Source organism: Kogia breviceps, chromosome X (assembly GCF_026419965.1).
Source record: "Kogia breviceps isolate mKogBre1 chromosome X, mKogBre1 haplotype 1, whole genome shotgun sequence".
Classification (NCBI taxonomy): domain Eukaryota; kingdom Metazoa; phylum Chordata; class Mammalia; order Artiodactyla; family Physeteridae; genus Kogia; species Kogia breviceps.
This window is the reverse complement of record NC_081330.1, coordinates 106,731,269-106,757,319: the sequence shown is the minus strand read 5'-3', so window position 1 is coordinate 106,757,319 and position 26,051 is coordinate 106,731,269. Positions and strand designations below refer to the sequence as shown.

Here is a 26,051-nt window from a genome sequence, read left to right as displayed (position 1 = left end):
TGAATTCCATTCTGTAGTATTATTATGTATCCTCATTCTTGACAGGGTTTCTTGGCAAACAGAGTGTATTCCTCTGCTCCTGGACTTTGGTCTTGCCATGTGACTTGCTTTGACCACTGGATGTGAACAAAAGACGCGGTTTGTTAGTTCCAAGGCAAGGTCTTCAGAAGCACTATGTGTTTCTGCTTGCCCTTCTGAGAGTTTTTGAACTCTGCCATGGAAGAATATGCCCCAAGTATCTGCTGCCCTTCCAGCCTGGACCCCAGGGTGAAACACACAGATCAGGCCTATTCATTCAACCTACAGTCCCACAGGCTAAAATAGAGTTCACTTAGAGTAGCTCTCTAATCATGAGAATAATTACTTATTGTTATTTTGGGGTATGTTTATTGCACAGAATTACTGGGGCAGCACCTAACCAATAGTGGCAGACTTTGTTAAGGGCCCAATGGAAAGCTACCTTGGGTCACTCATATTACTGGGTGACAGGCAAAAAGGGATAAGACAAATATGAGAGTGGACATCAACGTCTTAATCATGGTGCTGTTACTTTATAGAAGGTACCCATAAAGATTACAGAATTGTACCTCTGATTATCTCAGAATTCCTTCAAAACAAAGGGCACTAGAATGACAATCCTTAGTTTCCAACATTACCTCTGAATATTAGAAGAAGACAAATGAAAGGAAGAAAGAAAAAAATAAAGCATTTCAAGAGAAGCTACACAGACAGAATTTACCTTTTGTGAAAAAAATATACAGCTTAAATGTATTCAAACATAAGCATTATTCAAATGGTAAGGATTTTTTAGATGTCCTTAATAAGGACATTTTTTAAATGTCCTTATTTATTTATTTTTCTAAGTCTCTAACCATTCTAGGTAATCACATAGAATATTTTAAAATGTGTTGTTTCAAGCAGAAATCTCTCAAAAACCACATCTTTAGCTTGTAATGGGCAGTTTTTTTTCCCTTGAGGAAACTGATGTTTTTCAAGAGGAATCTGAGACTGTCCTTGGATAAACTAAAACTAATAAGAAAATAACTCTTGTGAAAATTGCCTTACAGTCAAGAATTTGCAATTCTCACAGCGTAAACAGATTTTTTAAAGTGTTAGAATTTTGTAATGGCAACAAATCACGCCCCTGCCCACAGAATAGTAGAAGTTAAAATAAGCAAGCAAGTAAGCAAACAAACAAAAAGTTTGTTGACTTCCACCACAAAGTTATTTTGACTGTAGTGGCTAGCGGGTATATTTTCTTTAGGGGAGTCTGCTTACTCCTCTCAAATACCATAATTATAGGAACATATCAAGATCTCAGATTACTCATATATCCATACTTCAAAGTCATAATTCAGTTTTATTACAGAAAAATGAAAGTAAATATGAGAAAATTTACCCTCCATAAATATTTTGTTGAATAAACTATAATGGAAATGAAGTTCTTGTTAATCAAAGAAACAAGAAGCTTATTCATTCCAAAATATTACTTTTGAGTCAGCAGTTTATCATTTACATGTAAGGATTCATCATTTTAAAAATTAATGTGTATTGAGCAACTACCATGGAATTATACTGTGTTTAGCTTAGGGGGTGACAGAAGGTATATGGCACAGTTTCTGCCCTATAGGAACAAAAACTCTCCTGGATGGTACAGAGTTGCACACAGTTATTTAAGACATACAAATTTATGATAACATCTGTAAGAGCAGTACATGAACAGAGGGTTCTAGGAACACAGAAAATTAAATAACTGATTGAGACCAGCAAATGATTCCAAATAGTGATATTTGCATTGGGTCCTGAATGAGGAGTAGGACTTTGACTACTACCAAAGAACAAGACAGGGTTCCTCAAGCACTTGAGGAGATCCTTTACCACTTGGCTTTGCAAAGCATCTTATAGAATCACAGTCTATTTTTCTATAGATATTGAATGTGAAGATACCACCTTCTAAATACATCTCTTTGAAACACTGTGGTTTCAGATAAAAGAGTTTAAAAACTTTTTATATGTACCTCTGCTTCTGCTACTGAAGACTGATGGCTGAAACAGAGAACATAATCCTTGAGCATGAGAAATCCTACATGAAATATATAGGAGACAAGGGACGCAGAGACAAGAGTTCATAACTTGGGTCAAAATATGGGCTCTGGCATATACTTCCTATGCGAGCTTGGGACAATTATTTGTTCTCTCCAAATCTCAAGTTCCTCATCTGAAAATAACGTTCTGAGGCTGAAATCGTATATGTAAAGCGCTGAATACCTGCCTGGCCTGTGGCTGTTGCCAAAACAGAAGCTCTTTACTCTTATGCAACACCCATCTTACATGTCCAGAAAAGGGATGTCCTGAAATTACAGTACATTGTCATAATTTTACCTTTAGTCTTAGATCCTTATTTTAGAGTGGATATTCTTGGAGTCAGTGATCTAAACTGCTACAGCTTACGAATGACCCAACTTAAGTCAAAGTAAGTAAGTAGGGAACATATAACCTAGGAGCACTGTGAAAACCGAGTCATCCATCACTTTCCTTGGCTAAGCAGGGGCTTTGTTGGAAAGAGGGGCAAGAGTCAGGCAAAAATTAATTAATGAAAATTTGTTTTGAGGGCATGGAGAGATAGAATAAGTGAGTATTGGGCAATGATGAAAAACTTCTACTTTTATATTGGCAGAATTCAGGAAGCCAGAGTAACATGTTTTCTCAATCAGAGTTCATAAAATCATGAAAGAAAGTAGGGGAAGGAAACAATACTCAAAAAAGCTATACTTATTACATATTTCTGAGGGTTGTTTAAAAAACAGAACAAAATATTACTTTCTCTATATATACATTGAAGACAGTTAGTTCTCTTACAATATCCATTCTCCCACTTTTCTATAACTGCACACTTTTTGGCAGAGCACATAGCATTCAGGAATAAATGCAACATTTCTCAGCCTCCCTTGCAGCTTAGGTGTGGTCATGTGACTTTGGCCAATGAAGTGTAAGTGTAAGTAAAATGTAGTAGTTGCCAGGAAACTTCCCTAAAAGACTACTGGTGTGAATCCTTTGCCCCTTCTCCCCACCACCTCTCATCCTGCTTCTTGGAATGTGAATGTGGTGGGACTCCATCTTGCAATGTGTAGATGAGGGCCTACCATATAAGAATAGCAGGGTAGAAAGCAGGAATGAGTAGAGCCATCATACCTGCTTTGACTGCATACTCCTATGTTTTTAAGGAGAGAAAAATATGCTTCTGTCTTAGTGAAGGCATTACTGCCTTGAGCTTCTGTTACTCTCAGCCAAAACAAATTCTAACTGATAGAGCTAAGAGAATTTCTATAAAAGCGACATTTAGTACAATTTTGTTTTCTTCCAAAACTCATATGTCCCGTGTAGACAGAAATATATATATATATATATATATATATATATATATATATTTAGAGAAGGGAAATTTTTGACATGACAAAGCCAAGAAACATACAATGAGTAAAGCTAAATAGTGGCATTATTTCCAAAATGAGGCTAGTCTTATAGGTTTCAAGTTGTTTTCTATACTAGAGCCTTTTTCCCTTTGGCAATGATGAAAGTACAAATTTATCTGGATAAGAAACAAGCAAACTATAGCCCCCTGTACACTGAAGAAGTAGAATAGTCTATGGTGAAGAATGGAAATGTGTGTACACAGCTATCCTGGGAAACAAAAATGTTCAATTACTTTGAGAAAAAGATTCAGGATATTGATCTATGCTTAACTTTGAGATTATGTGAATTTTATATCAAGTCTATTTCTTATCTGAAGCAAGTTTTAAACTAACCTCTATGTGAACTGTAAAGATTTATAAGAATCTGAAAACGTTAAAGATATAAGGCAAATGATCCTGTATGAAATGGCTATCATAAAAAGCAAATCACTCTGCAACACTTGAGTGCTTTGAACTAGCAGCAGGAATGTACAGAAGGTAAGCTGGCGGGCAGAAACAAACTTACATTTAATGCATTTCAAAATGCATATCAAAACTACAATGAGGTATCACCTCACACCAGTCACGGTCAGAATGGCCATCAACAAAAATATCTACAAACAATAAATGCTGGAGAGGGTGTGGAGAAAAGGGAACCCTCTTACACTGTTGGTGGGAATGAAAATTGATACAGCCACTATGGAGAACAGTATGGAGGTTCCTTAAAATACTAAAAATAGAACTACCATGTGACCCAGCAATCCCACTACTGGGCATATGCCCTGAGAAAACCATAATTCAAAAAGAGTCATGTACCACAATGTTCAATGCAGCACGATTTACAATAGCCAGGACATGGAAGCAACCTAAGTGTCCATCAACAGATGAATGGATAAAGAAGATGTGGCATATATATATACAATGGAATATTACTCAGCCATAAAGAGAAACGAAATTGAGTTATTTGTAGTGAGGTAGATGGACCTAGAGTCCGTCATACAGAGTGAAGTAGGTCAGAAAGAGAAAAACAAATACTGTATGCTAACCCATATATATGGAATCTAAAAAAAACAGTACTGATGAACCTAGTGGCAGGGCAGGAATAAAGATACAGATGTAGAGAATGGACTTGAGGACACAGGGAGGGGGAAGGGTAAGCTGGGAAAAAGTGAGAGAGTGGCATGGACATATATACACTACCAAATGTAAAATAGATAGCTAGTGGGAAGCAGCCGCATCACATGGGGACATCAGCTCGGTGCTTTGTGACCATCTAGAGGGATGGGATAGAGGGGGTGGGAGGGAGACGCAAGAGGCAGGTGATATGGGGATATATGTATACATATAGCTGATTTACTTTTTTATACAGCAGAAACTAACACAACATTGGAAAGCAATTATACTCCAATAAAGATGTTAAAAAAATGCCCCTTTATTAAATAAATACAACAGATCCCCTTCATTCATTTCCCGTACCAACTGTTCTCAACAACTAAACGTTCACAGAAATTATATGTAAACAAAGAAATATAAACCAAAGGCTAGTTTAGGTATCTAATTCAAACGATGTACTGTATCATGAATGGCTCACATGTTAAACAGTTTCAAAAAAAGAGAACAGTGGAATAATTGTTTGTTGACAATTGACAGTCACTATATTAACATTAAATACCTCCTAACACCAACTATATGGGATTAATCTTTTGTAGTTTAAAGCTTTGCCTCTGGTAGTAAAACCTCCATGTAACTGGCATCAGCAGTCAAACCACAGACTTCATTTTGGGCTTCTGGGTAGAAACAAAAGATTTCTCTATTTGGCTCACAATTGCTCTCTCAGTGGTGTGCAACATGCAACAACTGGCCAATGAAAGATATTCACAATAGCTAGGGATTAATTTAGAATATACAGAGCCCCAGCAGAAATATAAACACGTGAACAGAGCAGCCTGACATAGATGGCAGTGTTCAGGAGGGGGTGATCCCTAAATTGAAATACACAAGAGGAAACAGGGCAGAGAAGGTAGTGAAGAGGCTAAGCTTGGTGAAAGGAGATTATAGCAAATGACAGGTTGGTAAAAGATTCGCCTTTCCTAAAGTTTTGATGATTTATTTTTGGCGTATATGATATGTCATCACTGTCAAATTATAGTTTTCATCATCATCATCATCAAATAGTATTTATTAACCAAATGTGCTGTACTGGACATTGTACAAGGAAGCAAAATTGATATGGTTTCTGATATCCAGTAACGAATAAAATAAAACTGACCAATCAATGTAGACAAATGTAGGGGAGCAGATAGTGAACAAGATGCTTACCTGGGCAACACCTGAAGGTTAACAATAAACTTTTAAATATTTCCAATGTTTAGGTGAATTGGGGAGTGTATGGGTGTGTCTATGTATGTTTCCTGATAGATCTGTGGAGATAAAAGTGTATTATTTTCTTTACATATATAACTAAGTTCTAAAAATGAATTCTATCGAATCAATTATTTAATAAATAATGATTTTCAAAAACATATCTTGATTTTGAGAACCAAATCAGAAGCCTTCCCCATACACCATGGTCTCAGCAGCATGAAAAAGTGGGACATAAAGAGAAAATGTCACTTCTTCCTCAATTTAACATATCTTCCTCTGCAGTGTCCCCATGAATGAATGCATGAGAATACTTTCCCCTGGTCAGTACAACAATGATTCTGAAATGAGATGTAAAAAAAATTCCCATATTCAGGGTATTTTTTTTTTTACCTCTTATTTCTTAATTCTACCAAGTTCAAAAAACAACAGTAGAATTATGTATTGGCACTTATACATATATCTGGGAGGGGAAACAAAGATCCAATCTGGCATAAAAATCTTTACATTTAGTAGAGACTAATTCTAAGATTGCAGTGTTAATCCTTCCTGAGTTGTCAGGATCCTGTGTGTGCTTCTCATGTATCTTCCCAAATACATATGGCATTGTGACAAACAGAAGAGGCTGCTAATGCTGCTATAGCTGAATGTCTCATTTAGGAACAAACAATTCTGGAAAAGCTCCCAGATTATGCATCTGTTCCTCTAGCTTCCACTTTAGAGGATAAAATTGTATGGTGATGCCATAAGGATTAATATATTATTCCTTTCCTCTGTGGGTGGTGTGTGGTTATTTCCCTTACCTTGACATAAGAGAAAAATATTTATTGAATGCTCCAGTAGAAAAATTACAACTGAGATAGCAAATGCTTATGAGAAAGTTGCATTTGGAGTGGGCTTGCAGAATTACATGCTTGTCCCCCAGAATATGAATACAGAGATGATTAAGGAACTCTCTCTTCAAGTCAGATTTCTTTGGTTTCTATTCCTGTTTTCTCTCGTTTCATTTCTTTCATTGTCTCACAGCAGCAAGAGTCTGTAAGCGCATTAACGCTGTGGGCTTGGCGCTAAGGGAGCTAAACAAAGGAGAAATCCCTGGGGAAGCGGTTTCCAGCTCTCCCATCCCCAGCATCCTGTTGACATGTAGCACAGTGGTCCCAGCATGATGGTGGGAAATTCAGGAAAGCTTTCTCCAGAGTGGTGGTGCTCACAAACTTATCCTAGAGTCTGTACTGGCTTATTATAAAGTGTTTGGAGGTCCAGGGTGAAAGGCCAAAAATAGAACAATGTAACATGCTTTTCTTAAAACTACATACTTTTTTTTTAAAAAATCCTGAGATCGGGGCCTTCCTGTACTTAAAAATGTATGTAGTTATGATTTTTTAAATTTTAAGTGTAAATTTCATTCAAGTAACAGCATACACACAGAAAAGTATACAAATCACAAGTGTACGGTTCTATACATTTTCTTAAGGGAAATGTACCAATGCAACCAGCATCCAGATGAATAAATAAAACATCACTCAGAACACCAGGCCTTGCTCCTGCCCTTGTTAATTACTATTCCCCACAAAGGTCACCATATCTGACGTTAAACCCCTGATATGCCTGTTTGGGAGTTTTATATAAATGGAATCATACAACATATATCCTTTTGTGCCTGGCTTCTTTTATGCAACATAGTTTTCCTATTTCTTATTTTATGAAACATCATTGGTAATAGAATGTGATTTTTTAAATGCCCTCACACTGTCAGACCAGAATCTTGTTGTTACACAATAATGCCATCTTATGGCTACAGAGCAATCTGTAGTCTAGAAACTGCTTTCACTTTTAAAATCTTATTTGATTTGTGCTATTCTCTAAGACTAGAGGAGTAATTTCCTGAAAATGGGCAAATTTATTAATGGTTTGAGGGATATGAAAGGTGGTAACAGAAAGAAAGGAAAGACAACAAAGTATCTGGCACTTGAAAGGTCCTCCTTAAATGCTTGTTGAAAGAAGGAAAGCACATTGTTTCTCTAATACTAGGTAGATATTCTGTTAATTCTTTATTTTCATGTGTTTCCTGTAGGTATCTTTTATAAACAGTGAGCAATCCACCAAGAAATAGATGAAAATAGCATTTAGCAACAATGTTAATTTCTCATAAAGTTAAATATTTATCTTATGTTTATATATACGGATATCTATCCATATACAAGGATATGTATATGCACACATAGGATTCATGGATTTAATATTTACTGTGTTCACCATTTGTGTGTCCATGGAAAGGAGCCACTTTTAATACTTCGAGGATTTGTAAGTTTACTGAGGCACATGTTGAAATTCTATTTGCTGGAAGATGACGTATGGAAGCTGGTCTCCTAGATAATGAGTGAGCAGTCACAAGTCAATCTGGATTTTAATCCTCCACTTGCCTTGACTTAGACAGTAATGTCTGTTTTACTTTATGACATTTAATAGAGATGAGTTCTGCCCTTATGGCGTTCACGAATTTGTTGATTAAGGATGGTCTCAGAAACTATGCCTTAGGAATGCCAAGAGACTAACGCATTTTCTCATGTCTGTAACTTATTTGTAAGTAAACTATGTAGATGTATTAGAGCTAAATATTTTGGTGAAACAGAAATATGCAGATGTGTCACGTAGCATGTGTTTGGCAAGTCACTTAATATCTTTGTGATTTAGTCGCCCATATAAAATAATGAAGCAGGATAAAATCACTAAGGTATTTTCTAGCTGTAAAAAAATCCTGTGTTATTAATTATTAACTATCTATAATAGTTTAGATTATTATTCAGCAAATATTCATTCTTCTTTCCCTTCCACCGTAGGGAAGAGACTACTTCCCCATTCTACTGATGTCAGGCTTGCTTTGGCCAATGGAATGTGAGTGGCTTAATATGATCACAGGTCATAAGTGCTCTTAGGAAATTAGGCTTGGTTCATGCTCTGGTGACCTGTCATGAGCAGACTGTGCCACTGATCCTTCATCTTAAGCCCAGAATAAATATATATGTAACAGACCTTAACCCAGCACACATCCTAGAGCCTAGCCTAGCCCAGTTAACCATAACTTTAAACAGCTGCCCAACCACACTCAGCCTAAGTCAGCCAAAACACAGACAACCTAAAGATCCATAAGCATGAGAATAAAGGCTTGTTTTAAGCCATCAAGTTTTGGGGGTGATTTGTATCACCATATTATGGTAATAGCTGACTAATACACTATCATTCCTGGATCATACATGAAAATATACTAATACCTTCTTACTGGCTCAAAGGTATTTTGTTTTAACCTCAAATTGACTTATTAAAACAAAATCAGTAGATTTTTGTTGAGAACCCAACATGAAGGTATTTAAAAATGTACAGCTTCTATTCATGAGAAAAATGCAAATCAAAACTACAGTGAGGTATCACCTCACACCAGTCAGAATGGCCATCATTAAAAAGTCTACATGGGCTTCCCTGGTGGCGCAGTGGTTGAGGGTCCGCCTGCGGATGCAGGGGACACGGGTTCGTGCCCTGGTCCGGGAGGATCCCACATGCCGCGGAGCAACTAAGCCCGTGAGCCATGGCCGCGGAGCCTGTGCGTCCGGAGCCTGTGCTCCGCAACGGGAGAGGCCACGGCAGTGAGAGGCCCGCATACCGCAAAAAAAAAAAAAAAAAAGTCTACAAATGACAAAACCTGGAGAGGGTGTGGAGCAAAGGGAACCCTCCTACACTGTTTGTGGGAATGTAAACTGGTGCAGCCACTATGGAGAACAGTATGGAGGTTCCTTAAAAAACTAAAAATAGAATTACCATATGTTCCAGCAATCCCACCCCCAGGGCATATATCCAGAGAACACTCTAATTCAAAAAGATACATGCACCCGAATGTTCACAGCAGCACTATTTACAATAGTCAAGAAATGGAAGCAACCTAAATGTCCATCAACAGACGAACAGATAAAGATGATGTGGTATATACATACAATGAAATACTACTCAGCAATAAAAAAATAATGAAAAATGCCATTTGCATCAACATGGATGGACCTAGAGATTATCATACTAAGTGAAGTAAGTCAGAGGAAGACAAATATCATGACATCACTTATATGTAGAATCTAAAATATGACACAAATGAACTTACTTAGAAAACAAAAACAGACTCACAGATATAGAAAACAAACTTATGGTTACTAAAGGGGAAAGGGGGTGGGGAAAGGATAAATTAGGAGTTTGGGATTAGCAGATACAAACTAATACATATAAAACAGATAAACAACAAGGTCCTACTGTATGGCACAAGGAACTATATTCAATATCCTGTAATAAGCCATAATGGAAAAGAATATGTATACATATATATATGCATAACTGAATCACTTTGCTGTACACCAGAAACTAACACAACATTGTAAATCAACTATACTTCAATTTTTAAAAAAGAATCTATAGCTTCTAGTCTCTCTAAGGATTCAAAAGTCTACCATTGTATGGGCTTGGTGGGAGATAAATTCCTGACTATCACCGCAATGGATCCCAAATTCCAGCTATTTATTTTCCCTGACCCCTGGCAGTTAGAACCTAGTTATATGACTGAAGCATGCCTTATTACAGGAGATGGCAATTTATGGCCCACCAGCAAAATCTGGCCTACCACCTGTCTTTATAAATAAAGTTTTATTAGAACAAGCCATCCCCATTCATTTACATATTGTTTATGATTTCTTTCACCCTGCAACAGCAGAGTTGAGCAGTTACAGCAGAGATCATATGACCTGCAAACACTAAAATATTTACTAACTGGCCTTTCAGAGAAAAAAAATATCCAACTCCTGCTTTACCAAATAATTCTGTCAGAAATCTTAATTCTAAAATTAGTGACACAAAAAGAAATAATAATTTTGATACTTTTTGGCAGGATAGTAGCAACCAATATCCAGTGTCAATGGTATCTCTTGTGGACCAGTGGACCACGGCAGTGACAGAAGTTTATAATTCAGATCCATCTTATATCTTGATGCTGGGTGTGTTTCTGGGTGTATATCCTGGTCTTCCTTGACAATTTCTGCCCATATTTAAACCTGACTCGCAGGCCTTTCCATTGATTCCATAAGTTACCTGATATCCTTGCAATTATATTATCCTACCTAAGGTAACTGGAGTTACTTTCTGTTAGTTGTAACTCAGAACCTTGAACGGTCCATTGACCTTGCTTTATTCCTGACTCTGAGTAAGATGTTCCTATTCCACTCCCCAAGATCTTGCTCTTGCCCTCTAGCATTGCTCACACCTGTCAACCTGTAATTTATTGGCTGTTTGTCCATTTTCTCTCTAGGACTGGGAAGTTCTTCAAATCAGGGACTGAATTTAAATCAACTCTCCATTGTGCTCAGGAAAATGTGAAAGCATATAAGAAAGAATTAGCAGGCATGAAGACTATGAGAGCCAGAAGACCATTATTTTTATCGTCAAAATTGCCAAGCTTGATGGAGTCATTATCATGTATAAGCAATCTGCTAAGCACTCTATATACATTGTGTCATTTAATCCTCGTAACAACTCTATGACTTAGGAAATATTTTTATCCCATTTTATAGATAAGGGAATTGTGGAGCATAAAGGTTAGGGAACTTGTTCAAGGACATAAAGCCAGTCAGCAGGAAAGCCAGGATACCAAAACAAGTTGAACTCTAGTGTCCGTGCTCACAAGCAATAACTTAAAACAGTTTTCCTCGACACTAGACTAAAAGTCACAGGAAATTTAGCAGCTCCTGACCAATTCCTAGAGGAACCCAGTTAGAGAAAAATTAGGATACTTTTCCAGAATCTGGATAAGAAAAGAGTGGGTCTACTGGCGTTAGTGACACACTATCTCTTTCCAGACATAGGAAAGATCCTACGCAGACATGGGGTGAGAATTCAGGAAAGATCCCACCCAGATGTGGGGTGAGAATTCAGCTTACTCTCTCTGTGGAATGGCATTAGTCTTCTGCTTCTTTTAAAGACTATGGTTGAAGGTGAACTGAAAGAGAAAGAGTTGTATGACTGTCAGAAGGGAATACCTAGCTCACTGACCAAAGATGACATAAAGTTGGGGAGAAGCCTCAGAAAGCAGAAAGTTTCACCTCTGCTTTCATGCAAGAATGGGAGGTGTCTATAGAAGCACAGTAACCACTGGCTACCCAAGAACCCTGCAGGGTTCTTAGGGGATAGTGTTGGTGGCCTTGGATGGCTGGAAGAAAACACTGAGAGAAGACAACAAAGACAAAAACATCCCCAAAGTGGAATAAGCACCCCCAAAGACAGTGATGAAACTGACCTCATTGGAGCAACTGCAAAAGCTCATTTTGACTCAACGTGGGCTATTGAGAGGTGTACTATGATGGCAATATGAGTTTGTCTTTTGCAGTATATACATAGGGTTGCTGAGTTTCTTTCCATTTATCAAGAATGGCTTTGGATACCCTAGGGCCCGCTGTTTTCCAGTAAGTTGAGATAGAACTATTGGACCATCCAGGGAAAAATATTCTCAGGCTTCTTGCAGGAGGCTTCAGTCCATACACACAGAACATCCACTTCGTGCTCAAGACTGCCTTAGCCCTGAGCATACCACACAAAATAAAACACAGCTTTTGTCTCTTCAGGAGCTTGTGCCGAAGGCATAAAAGGAAAAAATAAATAAATAAAATAAATCGATTGCTATGTAGTAAATTCTAGGAATAGGTCACTTTGGAGCAGGTACTCTACAGAGTAGCCACCAAGTCTGGTGACATCTGCAAATACATAAATAGTATGTTGATATTATATTCCATTACTGTTAAAATAATATCTAAGTTTCTATGATCAACTAATATTTTTAGGATTTTAAGAAGGAAATAACATCTCACATGAGACTTGAAGGGCAGGTAGGCCAGAGAGGGCAGAAAACATTTGTGAATCTTTAAATCAATTTAATATTGATAGAGCAGAATTTGGAGGGGTTGTAGGGCAGGCAGGAATTGATGAACAGTGAGGCTGACCAGAGGATCAGGGGTCATGTGAAAGCCTTATATCCCCAATTAATAAGTTTGCACTTTATTCTAAAGGGAATGTAAGTTTTCTTACACTTCAGAAAGACAATTCTGGATGAAAGATAATTGGGAACAAAGGAGAGATAATCACTGAAGACAACTGACATTTCTGCTACAAGTATTGATTTAGGAATCTAATGCAGTAAATGAAGAACAAAAATAGAAGTAAAGATGGCAAGAAATGGACGGATCTGAGAGATACTAAGGAGGTTCTTTGTAATTATTAAAAATGTTTTGATTTCCTCTGAGAATAATGAAGAAGATGGTCTTGAACAAATCTTTGAAACAAACTGTTTTAAGCCATTACAACTTTATTCCTTTTAACCTAAAATTGGAAGAGAAAACAATACCTTCTTGTAGTATGAGGCTAAGAAATGTATGTGAATTTTAAAAATCTGGTCAACAGTTGGATATTTTAATTAAGGGAAGCACTAAAAATTAATTATTTTAAATCAACAAATTCCTTGTAGCAAAAAAGTGGAGGGACTTCAAAATGTAAAGGATCACCTTCAAAACAGAAGCAACACACGAAAATCAACTTTGTGTTGCCAGCTTATATTTCCAATATATTAATCTAAGTATATCAAACTGTTATAAAACTATAGGATACAGACTTGACCAAAGGTATATAATTTATATTGTACAATTATTTAAACCACCTCAATTAAATGACCAGATGGGTTTTGACATTACCTGAAATTTTAGAGGATATTATCGTGCTCCAATGTAATACTAACTTCAGTACAGAAAAATTTGTTGAATTCAGCTCATTAGTCTGAACTGTTCATCATTATTTGTTCTTACTCCACTTACCTTTTTCCAGTGAAAGTGATACTTCTCCCTCTCTTCCTCCCTACCTCTCTTTTTTCCATGGAGAACACTGAAATGAACTCTAGAATTCCTGGGAGACAGGTATAATCATTTAGGAAAAGGAAAGAGGTACCTACCCTTGTCGGTCCTTGCACATTTTGTTAACTCCTTCCCATTGGAAATCGAGCCGTGAGAGAGCTTCCTGTACCCTCGCTTTTTCCACCGGTGTGGCACTTTGCAATGCTGCTGCCTTCTTATTGTGAATAACGTCAATCCGACCTGAGATTTGTTGCAGGCTGTCTTTTATATTCTGTAATATTGAAATATTAAAGCAAGTCAAAAATGATTCAGCTGTCTATGGAAAGAGAAGAAAGGAAATTTATCAACCCCCAAAGTAATTAATGGTCTTGCATTTTTTTACTCTATTGACTTTTAAAAGTCATTAGCTTTGAAGCCCAGTGATTTCAACATGCCCAACTTCAATGGGTAATTCACAGTCCTCATCTTGATACAGGTGATCACTCACTCCCTCCATCTTAAAACTCTATCTTCATTTGACTTCTGTAACCTGAATTTTTCTGGTTTTTCCTCCACCTTCTTGTCCACTGCTTCTCAGTCTCCTTTACAGAATTCTTCCCATCTTACTAATCTCTTAATATTGGAGTGCTCTAGCTTAGTTCAGACACTTCTTTCCTTGTCTATCTATATTACCTCTTATTTGGTCCCATGACTGTAAATGATCTCTATATGACAATGACTCTCAAACTTACATCTCCAGCCCTGACCTCAACTCTGAAATCCAGACTCACAAATCTAGATACTTTCTTGACACTTAGATGTCTCATGAGCATCTCAACCTTAACATAACCACCTTCTGAACTGCATCCCCGTATCCTCTTCCCATGGTTTTCTCTCCTTTGGTAAATGACACATCAATTGATAGTTATTCAGGCTGACAATCTTGGAATCATCCTTGATCTTTCTTTTTTAATCCCCAGTATTCAAATTGTTGGACAATCTTGTTGGCTCTACTTCTAGAACATGTCCAGAATTTGACCACTTCTCGCTATCTCCCTTGCTATTGCTCTGCTGATATGTTATACTTATATCTCACCTAGATTATCACAATAGCTACCTAAATGATCCTCCTGCTTCCAGTCTTGCCCCTCTCCCAGTCAATTATCCACACAATAGCCAAAGAAATTCTTACAAAACATAAATCAAATTACTGCTCTTCTCAAAACCCTCCAATGGCTCCTCATCAAACCTATAGTCTTTTTTTTTTTTGGCCCAGATGCCCGGCTTGTGGGATCTTAGTTCCCTGACTAGGGATTGAACCCGCGCCCGGCAGTGGAAGCGACGAAGTCGCTTCAAATGTGGAAGTCCTAACCACTGGACCGCCACGGAATTCCTAAACCATAGTCTTTATCATGGCCTACAAATCTCTACATAACTTGGCTGTACACTGCCTGACATTCTAATCTTATTTTTTCCTTAGTCTCCTCCAAGTACACACCATTTCAGCCTCATTAGCCTCTTTGTGTTCCTTGAGTATGGGGAGCATGCTCTTGCTTAAAGGTTTCTGCATTTGCTATTCTCTCTGCCAAAAATACTTCCCCTCTAAGACACTTATATGGCTGTTTTCCTCACTTCTTTCTCATCTCAGAAGAGCCTTATCTACTGTTCCATTTTAAGTAGCAGCTCCAACTGCTCTGTATTCCTTGTATTGTTCATTTTTCTTCATGGCACTTATGATTAACATGAAATTATACAACTACTGGCTTCTCTACATCACTAGACTAGATCCTATAAGTGCAGGGATGTTACCTGTCTTGCTCTATATTGGGTTTCCAGAGCTCAAACCTGTGCCTGGCACATGGTAGATACCCAGTGCATTTGTGTTGAGTAAGTGAAAGTATCTCAAAATTTAACTCCATAATTTTACAATCTAGATTATATTTAAGGGGAAAATACACAATGTCATTTTGTAATAAAAATCCTTTAAAATATTAATGTTCAAAAAATGCTAAAAACTAACATATTTGTCTAGTGTTACAAATGTGAATTTGGTTATTTTGCTCATCTGAATTGTCAAAGACAAGTCAATTGGGTAAACATTTATTGAGCTCTTTCATGTACAAGGACCAATACAGAGAAAGCAAAGGTAGGTGAAGCACAGTTTTATTTGTTTCGAAGAAGTTTTAAATTGATCTTGTTGAGGTAGTAAGGGAGGAGGTGGTTTGGAAACTGAAGGAAACAATTATAGTTTAGAAGTCCCAGTTAAATGATGAGAAATTATCTGATGAGTGTTCTAAGTGGTACCAAATCTTTTCTCAAAGTTCAGAAAAGGAATGAATCATATATCATATATGGTCACAAGCCAAGGAAAGGGCTCATAAAGGAAGTGCAATCTGGGGTAGACACAGCTGAGTAGGTGAAATGGAGGGGATATCATACTTAGTAGGTAATACACATGCAAAGACAGGGAACATGAGTAGCCGTATACAACTGACTTTTCAGAAATGTACAGGATCAGGGAAGATGGGTCAGGAAACAGAGGCTGGAGATGATTAATAATGTACTTTAAAATACTGCATGTAATTCAGTAGACAGTGGGGAACCATGATGTGTGTGTGTGTGTGTGTGTGTGTGTGTGTGTGTGTGTGTGTATGAACTTCAAATATATACAAAAGCAAAAAAGGAAAAAAAGGAAAATAGTACAAACAGTCCCCATGAGCCCATTATCCAGTGCCAACACTTATGAAACCATGGACAATTTTGTTTCTTTATATTTCCACCCATTCACCTCCTCAACTGGATTATTTTGAAACAAATTGATATAATATTTTATCCATAAATACTTCAGCATGTTTCCAATATACATGAACTCTTTTCAAGAAAAGTACACATAATACCGTATCCTACATCTAAAAACTTTAAAGTGTTATTAATGTAATCAAATATCTAGTTGTCCTTCATAATTGAGTTGAATTGAGAAAGTTGTTTAGGAAGGAAACTTGGCAGCACTCAGTGACTGTTTGTTGGGTGAAGAAGAGGAAAGACTTGAATAACTCCCAGGTTTCTGGCCTGAGCATCCGGATGAATACTGATATCTGAGTAAAAGGATTTCATGAACAGGTTCTGTGTGCGCATGCATGTGTGTATGTGTGTGTATGTGTGTGTGTGTGTGTGTGTGTGTAAGTGATTATTTCCTTCTGTACACAATCATATTATGAAGCCTTTGGGTTGTCAGACAATAGACATTCAATAGGCAGTTGGTAACAGACTTTGAGAATATGAATGAGATGGCAAATATCGTTGGGCCATACGTATTCTCACATTTCCACACGGTCTGGCCTTTCTGAGCAAAGAACATGGGCATCTGGGTTAGAGGATAATTGTATAGCAAACATACCTTGGTGTTTAGATTAGTGCATTTTTCCAGGGAGATTCAGAAGCTTATTTTTCTTGGATCCCTTTGCTTACATTCCAACTTACATTCTGAGGATAACAGACCTAGACCTTCCCCTCTCTCTGGAGAGGATGTGTTTACATGCCAGAGCAAAAGTCTCTCTCTGTTTGTCTCACTCTTCCCGCCTCTCTCTCTCTCCTCACCCACCCAAGTCCCTCCATGTCTGTCTGTCTGTCTGTCTGTCTGTCTGTCTGTCTCTATCAGATGTGCCAAATCCTTTATATAAGCTCTGATGTTTATAATGTTGGGGTTGCTCTCCTGTACATCTGGCCCTCACTGCACGTCTCATGGGGATTTGAGTAATCAGTGAGGTGTTCTCTGACCCAGAGATCACATGCTTCCTGTCAGGATAAATAAATACAGTTGACCCTTGAATCAAATGAGGGTTAATCTGTGTATAATTTACAGTTGGCTCTCCACATCTGTGGTTCCTCCACATCCGCGGATTCACCCAACCATGGATTGTATAGCACTATAGTATTTACTGTGGAAAAATATCCACATGTAAGTGGATCCATGAAGTTCAAACCCATGTTGTTCAAGGGTGAACTCTATAAATATAAAAACTTAACAGGTATCAATAAAATGAACATATTTGCTGACTTGCAGGAAAAATTGGGGAGGTTCAACCATGTGTGAGATGGAGACTAGGCTAGATAGGGGGTGCCTGTTGCTAAGCCTGCAGCTTCCCAGAAGGCTGGCTCTGCAGCAAACTTCACCAGCCAGATTGGGCAGCAGGAGAGAAGTCATGGGTAGATCTTAGGGAGCTTTCCTGCCTCATTCTAAGACTTCATGACTGTGGTGCATGAGGACTTGTCCTGAGGGAAGATTAATCTATAGAATCTTGTGTGGATATAGATAATGTCGGTTGTAAGGGGCAAAAGTCAATGCTTACAATGGAACCCTGAGGAAAGCATCTGTGTTCCCAGGTCTGCAAATCAGCTAGACACAATGGTTATGGGTGATGTGAATGAATTTCAGAGAGAAAGAGAGAGAGAGATTGTTTATAAAATTCCAAGGTGTTCTCTTCAAGTCCATGAACACCTTGCAATTAGAAGGTTTCATTATTTTTTTGGTAAGCAACTTAATTTAACTCTGTGGTCAGATTATGTATCTAACAAGTATTACCATGTGAGGGAAAGGAAGGTATGCCAACACAGAAATATCCTGTGAGATTCCTTATCTGGAGAAATGCAGGTTAAAATTGTCTTCTGCCAGGGTTACAGAATTGCTAGTCAATGGAATATACTAGGTGTTGTTTCATTAGAGGAGAGATGGTCAAATTGCTCAGAAACTTTTGATAGAGTGAAAGCGTGAGAAGAAAATTTGTCTAAGGATGACCCTTTGTGGAAAGCAAAGGTTGAGGATGGAGATGAATATGTCCAAAGAGTAGATCTCATCAGACCTTGGAGAAGAACCAGAAAAGTAAAATATTTTAAAACTAAAGGGAGAATGAACATCAGGAAGGAGGGAGGGAGGAGCCACCTACAAGTCAAATGCATCTAGGAACAGGAGTAAAAAGTCAACTGTGGATATTTAGGACGTGACTGGTGATCTTACCAAGAGCAATCTCAGCATATTTAAAGTATGGAAATGTAAATCTGGACAGAGAAGACTGTCTTCCATTGTCAACCTCTTTCACTACAAAATTGAAAATTGCTTAGTACTACGCTATGGTTTGCTTTATTTGACATAAGATACTTCTTTATGGAGGAAAAGTTTACTACTAATAAAAACAAAACTGAGAATATAACAAAAATTTTAAAAAAGACAGAATGGATCTGGTATATGTTATCAATGTCCTAGAAGTCCCTTCACTCAAGCAAACCTCTTACATTCGTTCTTTCTTTTTTTTGGGGGGGCGGGTACACGGGCCTCTCACTGTTGTGGCCTCTCCCGTTGCGGAGCACAGGCTCCGGACGCGCAGGCTCAGCGGCCGTGGCTCACGGGCCCAGCCGCTCCGCAGCATGTGGGATCCTCCCGGACCGGGGCACGAACCCGTGTCCCCTGCATTGGCAGGCGGACTCTCAACCACTGCGCCACCAGGGAAGCCCATTCGTTCTTTCTTTTATCCACCTGGCAAAATTTCATTACCATCTCCTGATGGCTCTGAGCATAGAGTCTTGGGTGGAATATTTAGGGCTACCCCACTAGCTGGATTAGGTCAGGTGCACCAACATGACTTCTTTTCTGCTTCTGTTAACTTTGCTGACTTGGACAGCCTGACAAAATGACCTTTGCCAGTGCTTGCACTGGCTCAACTCCTGTTGAAGTGACTCATGGACTCCATGTTAACGTGGCTGCCAGCCCAAGGGCAAAATTCCAGAACTCTGACAAGTGCTCCACTCGATACCAAGCATCCAGCTGACTGACATGCTGATTACTGAAATTCACACTGAGGCAACCGGCCCCGTTTGTCCGTGTGTCGGGAGCCCAAACACTTAAAATGAATAGCTGTAATTTCCTAAAGGGGTAAAGTTTAAGAAAAGGGAAGGAGGATCTTCCCCACTGGTCTAAAAGTAATCCATTGATGGCTTTCATGCGGGGTGTGTGTGAGAGAATATAAAGTCTCTCTCTGATGATTTGAGTTTGCAAAGCTTCCTGATTTTAATCCAAATCTCTGGAGAGTTCCCAGTTCTCTGGAGAGTGATGGAATTGCTCAGAATCAAGTTATGAACAGTTTTAGCAATGCTGGGCAGCATGTTGTAAAGGCTAGAAAACTTTCTATCTTAAATGAGAAAAGCAAAAACTGGGGCAGGAGATGTCATACTCCCTGGATATCTAGATAATAGCTCCTTGGTGCATTCTCAGAGAATGCTGTCAAAATTGGCTGGAGTCCAGGAAATCCTTTTTAAAGTCCCTACACATACTCTTGTCCCTGAGGCACTGCACACAGAAAAATGGTATATGCACCAAAGAAAATTCTGTAGCAGTTTCCATAGTTTAAAGTCAGAGATGAGATATTTTATAGCTTTTTACTATTTTAGTTTGTCTAGAAATAAGTGATCTTTATAGTTTCTGACCCTCTGAAAATGAAACCATAGCCACTGTAGTTGCTATGGTGATAGAAAAATCCCTAGGATCACTACAGAGTATATTATTTCCATTTCTCTCCCTGAAATAGTTCCTTACCTTGCCTGAAAATATGATGGCAAAATGAGGAAGCACACACTTTTTAGTCAACTTCCTTCTTGATGTTGACATGCACCTATGAAATGACCTCCCCACTCCCCATTTCAATTCTGTGAGATGTTTATTTGTCAGTCACTCTTCCTGGAAATGGAAAATTCAATTTCTGGAAGGTACGCATACATGAGTCTATATAATTTAAGTCCTTGATATTTCAAAATAGCATCCTTTCCACTCTGGTTCACAGAATCAAATAAGTTAAGTGAGACCCTTATTTATACACTTTTAATTGAGAAAATTTTGATAGTGAAGCAACTTTCACAACTGAAAGATGAAGTCCAGATATGTACAATAAGGGAAAACAGAAGACTATGAACTATACTGCTTTAACTCACATTTTGAGGTGAAAAGCCTGTTGTTTAAAGAAGAGCTCACTGACAACACAGTCATAATAATATAGGACTCAGCTTTGAGATAAATAATATTTAGAAATGTGGGTTTCCCTTTAAGAAGAGAATCAGTTTTTAAGGAGATTCATAACACAAAACAATTTGAACCTTTAAGTACTCTGCTGATTCAAGTATTATGTAATAAGTATCTTTAATGAGCTAAAAAAGAGAAACTAAGACTACAGACAATTGATCTAGCGAACCAAGCAAGGCACCTGTTAGCCAACTAATCAGGCTGAGATAAAGGTCTCAAGTAACTCTTAACTAGGCTCTGTTCTCTATCAAAAGGGGCATATTTCTGCTGCTCAGTTTTTCTTCTTTTTAATGTAAAGCAACAACTACTCCCTTGCTGTCAGAATGTTTCACTACAGAGCATGCCTTTACCCACCTAAACGGTAAATCTATTTATATGAATGTCCAACTAGATACTGTAGAAAGTGAACAGGGCTGGAGAAGAAGACAGCGATATCTGATAAATTGAATGTATTATTAATCACTTCTGATGATAATAAACTTAAACAAGAACTTTGTGAATTTTTAATGTCTTTTTTTACTTACTGCAAGTTGTTTTATAATAACTCTGGAAAGTGCCTATATGATTTCTGTTTCTAAAAGTGCTATTTAAAATAGTATATTGCTGTTGTGCCTTCTCTGTAATCTATAACTTATAGGGATCCTTACTCCTGTTTTATACCAAGAAGCAAGCTCAAACACAGGTTCCTGAGTTTAAAACTCTTACTGAAGTAAGATTTGAAATAATAGGTCAATCATAGGATGTGTATACAAACTTTAATCTGAAATTCTGTCTTTATTTTAAAGTTTGTAACAAAATATTTAGAAATTATTTATAAAATATTTACTTCAAATTTTGCAAGTGTTCCCTTAGTAAAAGTGTTTCCATAAGAAAAGAAAAGCTATCTTAAAATTGAAACAAGATAGTTTCAGATATATAACAAAATAAGCTAAAATATAAGATAATATGAAATTGATTGTCTAGGTGTATTTTCCCCCAAAACTGACTTCCATATTTCAATTATATTCTGGCTTGAAGTATACTGAATTTCATTTAAAAACTGTAAAATTGCTTTCTAGTGATTCTTCAGCTTTTATGTCCCAAAATGACTCATGTGAGCAGATGGCTATTAACACCTATAAATCACATTTTTTTAACCATATTTACTTCTTGAAGAAAATTTCTATTTGGTTCACTAAAAGCTTCTTCATCACATCTTCTCCCACCTCTGTACCATTCAGTACTGTTAAGCACAGCCTTCACCACACAGCCCTGGTCTCTAGTCCTACCAAGTTCTGCTAGGCCTCAGGTTTCTCTCCACTTCTCTGAGAGCTATAGCTCTGTCTTCATTCATTAACTCAACAAATATCTGTTGAAAACCTACTATGTGCCAGATACAATCTAGGTACTTGGGATATGACAGTCAGCCGGAAAGACAAAGTCCTCCTTTTTCTATTAGCCCACAAGCACTTTGCTGTAGCTTTTAGCAGAGTCGATCATTCAACAGCTGATTCCCTACATCTGCCAATGCCCACTATTGGACACTATTAGTGAATCTATAGAATGATCGTGACATCTTGCCTATCGCTTTTTCCGCCTCCACCAATAAGATCCAGTTGTATCAACGTGATATATACATTGTGGGAGTGGCTGAGATTGTCCGCAGAGGCGGGGTTAGAGGAAAGAGGGCTGGGAAAGAACATCAGAAAAACCCGTATTTTGCGAGCAAGTGTGGAAGAACAACTAATGAATGATTCCTAAATTTATATCTCTAATTGAGATGATCTCCTGAACTTTGACTTATATATATCCAGTATATCCAATATGTTTCTTGATATCCACATGGATGTGTAATAAACATCTTAAACGTAACACATCAAAACTAAGACCTGTATGCAGAAAATTATAAGACACTGATGAAAGAAATTAAAGATGATACAAATAGATGGAGAGATATACCATGTTCTTGGATTGGAAGAATCAACATTGTGAAAATGACTCTACTACCCAAAGCAATCTACAGGTTCAACGCAATCCCTATCAAACTACCACTGGCATTTTTCACAGAACTAGAATAAAAAATTTCACAATTTGTATGGAAACACAAAAGACCCCGAAGAGCCAAAGCAATCTTGAGAACGAAAAATGGAGCTGGAGGAATCAGGTTCCCTGAGTTCAAACTCTACTACAAAGCTACAGTAATCAAGACATTATGGTACTTGCACAAAAACAGAAATATAGATCAATGGAAAAGGATAGAAAGCCCAGAGATACACCCACGCACATATGGTGACCTTATCTTTGATAAAGGAGGCAAGAATATACAATGGAGAAAAGACAGCCTCTTCAATAAGTGGTGCTGGGAAAACTGGACAGGTACATGTAAAAGTATGAGATTAGAACACTCCCTAACACCGTACACAAAAATAACCTCAAAATGGATTAAAAACCTAAATGTAAGGCCAGACACTATTAAACTCTCAGAGGAAAACATAGGCAGAACACTCTATGACATAAATCACAGCAAGATCCTTTCTGACCCGCCTCCTAGAGAAATGGAAATAAAACCGAAAATAAACAAATGGGACCTAAGGAAACTTAAAAGCTTTTGCACAGCACAGGAAACCAGAAACAAGACCAAAAGACAACCCTCAGAATGGGAGAAAATATTTGCAAATAAAGCAACTGACAAGGGATTAATCTCCAAAATTTACAAGCAGCTCATGCAGCTCAATAACAAAAAAACAAACAACCCAATCCCAAAATGGGCAGAAGACCTAAATATACATTTCTCCAAAGAAGATATACAGATTGCCAACAAACACATGAAAGAATGCTCAACATCATTAATCATTAGAGAAATGCAAATCAAAACTACAATAAGATATCATCTCACACTGGTCACAATGGCCATCATCAAAAACTCTAGAAACAATAAATGCTGGAGGGGGTGTGGAGAAAAGGGAACACTCTTGCACTGCTGGTGGGAATGTAAATTGATACAGCCACTATGGAGAACAGTATGGAGGTTCCTTAAAAAACTAAAAATAGAACTACCATACGACCTAGCAATCCCACTACTGGGCATATACCCAGAGAAAACCATAATTCAAAAAGGGTCATGTACCAAAATGTTCATTGCAGCTCTGTTTACAATAGCCAGGACATGGAAGCAACCTAAGTGTCCATCAACAGATGAATGGATAAAGAAGACGTGGCACATATATACAATGGAATATTACTCAGCCATAAAAAGAAACGAAATTGAGTTATCTGTAGTGAGGTGGATGGACCTGGAGTCCGTCATTCAGAGTGAAGTAAGTCAGAAGGAGAAAAACAAATACTGTATGCTAACACATATATATGGAATCTAAGAACAAAAACAATGTCATGAAGAGCCTAGGGGTAGGACAGGAATAAAGACACAGACCTACTAGAGCATGGACTTGAGGATATGGAGAGGGGGAAGGGTAAGCTGTGACGAAGTGAGAGAGTGGCATGGACATATATACACTACCAAATGTAGGGTGAATAGCTAGTGGGAAGCAGCCGCATGGCACAGGGAGACCAGCTAGGTGGTTTGTGACCACCTGGGGGGGGATAGGGAGGGTGGGAGGCAGGGAGATGCAAGAGGGAAGAGATATGGGAACATATGTATATGTATAACTGATTCACTTTGTTTTAAAGCAGAAAATAACACACCATTGTAAAACAATTATACTCCAATAAAGATGTTATTAAAAAAAAAACCTTACACTCAACCTTGCACCATAACCTGATACTCCTGCCATTTTCCACATGATACAGTTAATGGCAGCTCTATTGTACCAGTTGTTCATGCCAAAATTCTTAAGTGTTATCCTTGAATCCTCTCTCTACCAACCCACATGCAAGTGGCCACCAAATCCTATGGGCTCTACCTTGACAATGTATTCAGGACTTAAACCCCCCGCCACTCTGATCCAAACCATCATCTCCAGCTTGGATAGTTCTGAATATGGGTATAATAACAGTGCTTTCCTAATAGGGTTGCTGTGGTGACTATACAAGCTACCACAAGTAAAGAATTTAGAATGGGTCCTGGCACATAAAAAATCAGTAGTAGCCAAATGCCACTTATAGTCAAAGCATGAATATTTCAAAGGCTTTATCCTCTATAAAATTATTCTCAGTTTCTGCTTTCTACATTGCTTTCTCCTCTTCATAAATTCAGTTACACTCATGCCTTATACTATGTATTTTGGCTATATTATGTCTCTCCTACTTTTATTACTTTCTAACTTGTTTGTGTAACTCTGACATGTGTATTCAATTAATGTTACAAATTACCAGAGCACAGGGATCACATCTTCTATTTCTCTTTTACAGAGTTAAACACAGTATTCGAGGCTCAAAACATATGTGTTAATTTGAAATGAAAAGTTGAGTTGAAGCTCTGAATCTTAACTTGCTTATGAAAATCAATTTGAATGGAACGACTGAATCTTTAAGTTTTGTTACATTGCTCTTGAACCGTTGCAGACATCCATTCAGGCCTGAACAGATGTTGTGCATGCTTCAGTCATCCGCCTGTTTATTCTATTTTACTTTTACTGGTTATTTAGCTGTTAGAGTAAATGGTGGGATAACAGTCCATCTGTATTTCCTGGCCAAGCTTCTCCATGGTTACCTCACAGTACCTCAGATACCTAACAAGAGACAAAGTCCTTCATTTAGAATTATGCCTAGTTACCCAGATGTCACAGAGCACCAATGAGAACAAAAAGAAAAATGCAAAACCTGCAATTTACTGTTCCAACTGTTCCCCAAAGACAACAATCCTAGCCATCAGCACCAACTAAATGAAAAATGATTTCATAAATCCTTTAGTGATAGGTACATTTTGCATTACGTTGTGCACATTGTCAAAATCATTTTACAAAAAGAATCTTGATAGAAAAATCGGCTCTTGAACATAGCAAAGGAGAATTGTGTAGAAGCAAATGCTTTACTCATCATTCAAAATTAGATATACGATATTCTATGTTTCCAAATATTTTAGAACCAGGACATGCTTTTAAGTCTTGTGTAACTGAGCAAAGGAGGGGCAGATAGATTTTATGGAGAAAAATTCTACAGCAATACAGTAATCCAGGGAAACCTGAAAAACTGATTACCACTGAGGAATGGGATTGAAAAATGTGGACAGGATGCTTTTCTTTCTTCTTTGCACTTTTATACTATTTTATCCTATTTAAATATACAATCATGAACATCTTATTATTTTGATAAAGAATGGAAAATCTAGTATGT

At 37.7% G+C, this 26,051-nt stretch overlaps 1 protein-coding gene across 17 annotated transcripts in view; it reads right to left on the bottom strand.

Annotated features, from left to right (window-relative positions):
- DMD (dystrophin) overlaps window positions 1-26,051 on the bottom strand; it is a 2,551,447-nt gene that overhangs the window by 1,188,246 nt on the left and 1,337,150 nt on the right. For all 17 annotated transcript variants that reach the window (XM_067023689.1, XM_067023685.1, XM_067023692.1 and 14 more), the window contains one exon: window positions 13,834-14,006. In XM_067023689.1, coding sequence (XP_066879790.1) covers window positions 13,834-14,006 — 173 coding nt within the window. The remainder of the gene's footprint in view (window positions 1-13,833; window positions 14,007-26,051) is intronic.